General features: G+C 41.7%; 1 protein-coding gene across 1 annotated transcript in view; it reads right to left on the bottom strand.

The window, feature by feature from the left end:
• LOC122797954 overlaps positions 1 to 7878 on the bottom strand; it is a 507423-nt gene that overhangs the window by 61291 nt on the left and 438254 nt on the right. The window contains exon 11 of the mRNA XM_044066475.1: positions 7678 to 7727. Within this exon, the coding sequence (XP_043922410.1) occupies positions 7678 to 7727 (50 nt within the window). The remainder of the gene's footprint in view (positions 1 to 7677; positions 7728 to 7878) is intronic.

Here is a 7878-nt window from a genome sequence, read left to right on the forward strand (position 1 = left end):
CTGGTGGGTACAGCTGCCTCTGTGCAGCTATTAACATGTTTGTACGGGGTTTCTGTTAACAGGTCTGCATAGGCAGCAGTGTTCTCAGGGTTTATGAGGGCTTGAAATTTTGCCAGGTTATCACTTAATAGCAGGAGGTTAGCCTTAGAGTAGTTCCTGAATATTCCAGGTTTAGCTGGAGGTTCAGGTTTTATTTTTACTTCAAAGGAGACCATTTTGTGGTCTGACCTTACCAGGGAAGACATTATACTATGAGATGTGCAGCATTCTCCCATATCAGTGAGGACCAGACCCAGTATGGTTGCACCCGGCTGGTGTATTGACATTTATATCTGATACAGGAAGTTTATGTTTACAAAATCCAGGAAACTCTGTGCCTGTACATTTGGTGTCATATAGGATTCCCAGTTGATAATGGGGTAATGAAAGTCACCCATGAATATAGTATTGGGTTGGATGGTTAGTGTTTCTTAAGTTTAAATACATGGTATGGGCTTCCTGGGTCACAGAGGGGGACCTATAACTTGCAAGGAAGTGATATTGTATTTTGCCTATGGTGATTTGAACATGGAGTAGCTCAAGTGAATTGTTCTGTTTGGCCAGCCTTGAAGTACATTTATTTTTGATGTAAATAGGGACACATCCACCTTTAGTCCCTGCCTGTGAAGTACCTGGTCTAAATGTGTGGAAGGCATTACAACCTTGCAATGTTGGTGTGCTCTCTGCAGATTTAAACCATGTATCAGTGACTGCAGAGACATCAGCATTTTCTAGTGTGAAGAGAGCTTCTAGGGAGTGGAGGGGTTTTTTTTTGTTTAGACTCCTAGCACTGAGCAGTAACACCTTTAGCTTTTCTTGATTTTGATTTGCTATTTCGGAAGTACTTTCAGTTTGGCATTGCCTAAAAAAGGCACTATGGCAGAATACAATGTTTTAGCTAATATTTAAAAGCCTAGAGGGAAGAGGTGCAGACCATCCCTGGCAAAGCAGTGGGGTTCTGTTGACCATCTCCTTCCATGCTGACACATATTGCACCCCATTAGAATGACACCCGAAACTAAGCCAATTATTAAAGTCACTCATCTTTTGTTCATACTGTGGCATCATTCTTGGAGAAGGTAAAATGCTGCTCAATGCTAGGCTCATATCAGCCTAACACAAATATTCCAAGAGTTCCATGAGGTCTCTCTTCATATAGTCTAAGGATATATGTCTTGGGTGATTTACACTCAGATGGACTATGACTGAGTCATATTGGTATTTGTGGTCCAGTGACCTGAGAGTGTGTGTAATGTGGTGGATTCTAGCCCCTGATAAGCAAATTACCATAGCTTTCTCCTTACTCAGCCAAGTGTGTATCTCACAATGGAGTCTCCAATGACTAGAATGTTGGATTGTGTGGTGGCTTGCCTTATGGGCTTAGAGGTAGAGGCTCCATGAGATGTAGCTCTATGTGTTGACATGTGTGTTGTTTTGAAAGAATGTATTTGGGGCTGCTGAGGGTATTTGTTTTGTGTACTTTGTCTAGGAGGTCTTTGTGGTTTAGGAAGGTTACATTTAAGTGTCTCAGCATATGTGGGTCGATATGTCTGCTTTGAGCTGTGTGTGATGGGTGCAGCATGTGTAATACTGACAGCCTTATTGACATTATGAGTACTTTTATGTGAGAACTTTGTCTGCAGTGACATTGTGTAAATACATCTCTCACATTGCATATCAATTTGTTTGAGAATTAACTGGTTGTCAGTAAATATGAGGCAATTTCTGCATTGCTTTAGGATGCCCATATCCACCAAGCTGGTAATGGAGACAGTGGGAAAGCTTATATCCATGGCAACAGACCCTTTTTATTGATTAGACTTCAAAAAAATGCATACTAACACAAAACCTGTTATTCTATCAACTTGCTAAGTTCGTAAAAGCAATATTTAAAATCTGTCCCTAGTTTTGGGCCTTTGTGCCCCCATTACCTTAGACTTTGTCAAGATTTCGTGTGCTAAGAAGTTGAGCAGTATGGCTGCAGACAAATCTCCATAAACTACAAAGAATTATGACTGGATCTCCAATCATAACATATTATTATGTGTTCTCAACATGAATGCGAATATTCACCTCTCGAGCCTCGCTCATGAGGTAAATTCCTTAGCATCCATGTCTTGAACATATAATATACTCATTATGATTGCAGACCCAATCATAACCCTCTGAATCTGTGGAGGCAATACCCAGACATTCTCCACCAATGGCATAATGAGGTTAAGACATCCTCCTTACTACTAAGTCATTGTACAGTAGGCCTGAAAACATAGGTGTACATGCTTTCTGCTATCATGAATATGCCATACTCATTAATGGGTTGCTTCTATTTTGCAGTGAAGGACAAAACTGCAGAAAAAAGGGTGGTCTGCAAAAGGAGGCAGGGCAGACCCTCCAGGTGGTGGAGAAAATGTACCATACTGCTTCTTTCTTACCCCAGCACTAACCATGTTTTGCTTTATTTTGCATTGTACTGTTTCACCATTGCCTGGGTGTTCATTGATTTTGTTTATATTCTCTTAATGTTCTACTCTTTACCCAGTTAGGGTCTATATTATATAAATGAAGGATTAAAATATAGACTTACCTTTGATCAACCCCTATTTCTCAAAGTCTTTTAAATTTGCCCTTTTTCCGACTGTAATGCAATCTTAGGATTTAGTATATTTAGTTAGGGGGTGTGGGGGGCACAACCCTCCACATTGGGGGGTATGGGAGGTGAAGCCCCCCACTTTTATAGTGTTTGTTGTAATGCAGTGTGCGTGTTTGGGATACCAATTTCTTTCCCTTGTAAAGAAATCGATGATTTGAGGGTTCGATGTTCTGCAACTTTGAGAAATAGGGGTCAATCAAATATAAGTCGACATTTTAATCCTTAGTTTATATAATATAGACCCACCAGTCATTCCTTCTATTGCTATGTGTGCGAATAACTGTACTAAACTTGTTTACCACAAGAGTGTAGCATTTTTTTTTTCTTTTGCCTATTTCACCATTGTTTAGTTGTTGGTGGCTGATGTAGGACTGCTCATTTGTAGGTATGTAATCTGTGCTACTATCCTAAACTGTGCCAGCTATCCTTGCTTGCATATGCCTTGGTTGTGTATGAGAACTGTATATAACCTTCTTAGCACACCAATGAGCATTTCATTTTATCAGTGTAATAAATTCAGCAGTGCTTCATTGTTCATTGGCCATGCACACTGGTTTCCAGTCATATATTGTGATACTGTCCTGTACACCGATGCCAATTATACTGCCAGTCATATTCTCTGGACTTATGCACACTCATATGAAAGGTGTTCCACAGTCATTGTTTCCCACTCTGTCTTGTCGTTCTTTTACTATGCTGTCCTGTTATTGTTTTACCATGCTGGCCTGTTTTGTTTCCCCTTTCCAGTGCCTGTACCACATCATTCAGACCTTTTTATTTGTGCCCTTTTCTCTTGCTCTTTCTTGTTTTAATGATGTTTTTTTGTTATTTTGTTATTTTCTTCTATTCCATTTATTTATCATTTTTGCTGCTGAATCATCCATGGAGCAGACGGAGGTGAGACAGTGGTCATCATGGTTTTGCATTAGGCATCTCACTGAATAGTGGGTCGCCAGGCCTGCCAATCTGTAGGGTGAAGGTCAGCCTTTCAAAGGTGACCAGGAGGGCTCTCTGGTGGCCCCTGTTGCTGTTTCTCTGGTGGGTGACAGTCTCCTCATCAAAGAGTGGCCCTTCTGGGTTATCTGGTAAGAGGACTAATAGTTGGTGAGAGGTGAGTTGGATCGAAGGCTCAGTGTCAATATTGGCACTGTGGAGTACTTCCTCATGTGATTGATAGAAATGTATAGTTGCCTAAACCCAGCCATCAAACCATCAGCAGCAAAGCCCACCTCTGATGGTAACCATGGAGGTGACTGACATCTGGGCCTGTTCTCTTCTAAGATGGCTTGGCAGGCTGTTCAAAACCCACTCTATCCCCCATAATAGTGTTCCTGTTGTCTGTCACTCACCTTGCCCTATTTATCATTTAATCCTCTCCACTGCTAGTTAGCAATGCTCTGTCTTTCTGTGTAACTCCACATTTTCTCCTGTTTTTTGTCAGAACCTTCCCTGTCTTCCCTAGCCTACTAGGCATTCAATACCCTAGCGTTCTTAAAAACACTGTCTAAAATTTTCCATCCGAGTACAAATGTAATAATTTGTTTGTGCATCTGTTTTTGTGTTTGTTTACATCTGTGTAAAAATCATTTTATTTGTGTTTTATTTTGTGTTTTAAACTGTACAAATGTAAGAGTTTGTTGAATGTCTTTTTGGAGCTTTTCTCCCTGGGCCTCCACTGAAAATGGACATGTATCCAGTCAGACTATCCCGGTAAACAAATGTAAAATAAAATAAATAAATAATAAATAAACTGTCAAGTTCTGCTTGTATTATGTGTTTGGTGTCTGCCCTTAATGCCATTCCTGTACCCTACTTCCTACCCAAAACATTTGCATAGTGCAATCTCTCTCTACTGCTTCTCTAAAAAAATATATAAAAAGGCATTTACCCCCCCATCATAAAAATAGCCTTCTCCCAAACCCATACCTTGCTTCCCTTCCACGTCTCCTCCTGGGTGCTCTGCTGCTTGCTGTTCCTTGTTTCTTACAGTCCATCACACTGTTTCCTTTTCAATTATAAACTAAACATAGTTGACATCTTCCTGTATAGCCCCATCTATTGCTTTCCAGCTGTGCCCATGTTGCAGAAATAACAGCAGTTCAATGTGCAGTTGACCATCCATCGTGTTGGACTTGCCAATACTTTGAAGCCACATGACCATTCATAGCATGATACACTCACTTGCACATTAATTCCTATTTTTGTACTTGTGCAGTTTCAATATAAAGCACAATCCCAGGCATGTCAGTGCTACTTTGCCACTTACATGTGCCTAACCCTCTTTGAATAATGTCACACTACATCCACTGCACTATATTTTGCAGTGAGGTCACATTACGAATCTTAGGTTCATAGGTACATAGGTTCATAGGTTCATACTAGGCTATCTGCCCTAGGGCATTTATAAGCCTAGCCAGAATGTGTTTGGCTTTCGCCACCCATTTTAAATTAATTTTGCTATGCCCTTTTTCGAGGTTAGTATACTGTGCCTCTGTCTAACAGTGACACAGAAATGATACCCGGGGTAAACCTATGATCTCCCATCCACTCATCAAGATTCCTCTTGACGAGAGTCAATAAGGGACTCTGCCTAACCTGGACTGGGATTTTATAACAGAGTGAAGGGAGCCTATGGGTTATGAATCTGTCCCTCCAGCATGTCGTATTTATTTCAGTGCTGAGGTTCAAGTCTCTCGAGCACGTAGCTTGATGGGATTTGGATTTTCTGAGGTGCAGCATGTCCATTAATTCCGGGTTGGACATGGCTTTATATGCCAGGCACAGATCGCCTCTGAGTAGGCGGTGTGCCACTGAGTAGAGCTGGAGTTTCTTTAACCGAGCAGCATATGGCATCTGTTTGAGTCCTTTAATCCTCTTGGTGAGGTACTTTTGGGGTCTTTCCAGTTGCTGCAGGTGTCTGGTAAGGTACATCCCAAAAGGGGCATTGTACTCAATTATGGGCCTGATGAGGGATGAGTAAAGAGGCACGATGACCTCCCCTGACCTAGATGTGAATCCCTTCATGATTAGGTGGGCTATATAAAATGTTTTTCTAACCACTTTGGCCACGTGGTTGTCAAATGAGAGATTGCTATCAACTTGGGTCCCCAGGTCCCTAATTACTTCTTCTGTACTTAATGGATTACCATCTATGTGGTAATTTGTGGGCACTTTGTTTTTGCCAAAGGGGATGACTATACACTTTTTGGCGTTTAGCTTGAGGCCATGGCTCTGGCACCAGTTGTCTGTTTCTATGAGGCCCTTTTGGAGGATGCTTGTGTCAGCTGGAGAGTCGATTCTGGCACCCAGTTTGCAGTCATCTGTGAACTTGGTCAGCCACAGTCCTTCCATGTTGGCCTGTACCTCCGAGAAATATATACCGAACAAGAGAGGTCCCAGGACTGAGCCTTGTGGGACACCACTTGTAACTTTTTTGGAGTCTGATATGGCTCAAGCAATTCTGACCATGTGGGTTCTGTTCTTGAGCCAGTTTGCAACCCATCTAGTGACATAGGGGTTTATATTTAAACTGGTGAGCTTATCTATAATGCCCAAGTGGGGTATTGTATCGAAGGCTTTTGCGAGGTCCAGGTAGGCTGTGTGGACCACCTTCCCCTCGTCAATGGTCTTGGTGACTGTTTCAAAGAAATCAACCAGGTTTAAGAGGCAGGATCTGCCCTTAACAAAGCCGAACTGGGTAGGATCCAGTGTCTGTAGGTCCCCAATATCTTTATTTATGAGGTCCATGATGATCCTTTCCATAGCTTTGCAGACCAAGCTAGTCAGGCTTATGGGGCGATAGTTTCCAGGATCCATTGAGGCACCACCTTTGTGGAGAGGGACCACTGTTGCTGTACACCACTCTTTGGGTACATATCCTGTAGTAAGGCTGAGATTGAACAGTAGTTTTATGTTTGGGTTTAGCTCTTCTTGGAGTTCATGTAGGGCACAGCCTGGGACACCGTCTGGTCCCACTGATGCTGTGTTTTTTGCTTTAGAGAGGGCGGCTCTTACCTGAGCATCTGAGATGTCAGGGGGGCAGCACTCTCTGGGATAGATATTTGCCCTTTTGGTGGGGGGGGGGGCATTTGCACTGAACCTGTCAGCTAGGATGTTGGCAATGTCTGTGGGGTCTGTGTATTTTTTGTCATTTTGGACTAATTCTGAGCATATCTGGGAATTCCCACCCAGGTTCTTAACATAACTAAAGAAAGCCTTGTTATTATCCTTAGTGTCCTGTGAAATTTTTCTCTTGAAGCTGGCCTTAGACGATTTTATGAGTACCCATAGTTTTTTGCTAATACTGATCAGAGATGCCTTCCCTTTTTGGGATTTTGCTCTATCATGTAGTAGCTTCCTCCTTCTATTGTATAGTTTGTTTATGGCTAGGGTCCACCAGACAGGACGTCTACCTTTGGAGGATTGGGTCTTGGTTTTATTTGGGATTGCATGATCCATGCATTCCTGAAGGTGTTCATAGAATGCGTTTATAAAGGATTCTGCGGTCTGGGCCATATTTTCCACAGGCCCGGGGTCTTTGAAGGATCTTGCTGCATACCACCCCCTATTATAAAAATTGTTTCCAATGGCCATTCAAATCACAGTATTTTAATTACCCCTCTGCCCAAGACTATGAAAGCTTTTGCTACTGTAGCTGAAACCCAAATGCACCCACACAAAGTTCAACATTTATAACTGTGACTTACATCTTGAAAAGCCAAAGTGCTATTATAAAACATTCCAATTATGTCAAAAATTTTAGCAGTTTTTGCTGTTAATGCAAATCAATACTGTTTTCATATCTTTAATAAACAAGAAACAAGATTTAAGACAAAAGTTACATTCAGCATAACGATTGGCATTGTATCTCCATCTGCCTTTCCTTCCTATCACATATCTTCCTTAAAGCACTACCATGTTAGCAAACCTCCCTCTGGGCTGGTGCTGTGTAGTTAACATAACTAAAACAGGTATGCTGTTATACTCACCTTGGCATGTATGTGGATCCACCTTTAGGTACATGAGTAGGTATGCAGTTCTGGAACCAAGAAAGAAAAAAATCTATAATAATAACTCTTCCAAAACAGCATCTTTGTAGAATGGCTAAGATTAATGAGTAATGTAATACAGGAAAGAAGTACACCTGTATGCATTATACAAAATCTGGCAGGACCCTATAGTGGGCCCTT

Source organism: Protopterus annectens, chromosome 3.part1, assembly GCF_019279795.1.
Source record: "Protopterus annectens isolate FY-2018-M chromosome 3.part1, PAN1.0, whole genome shotgun sequence".
NCBI classification, from domain to species: Eukaryota; Metazoa; Chordata; order Ceratodontiformes; family Protopteridae; genus Protopterus; species Protopterus annectens.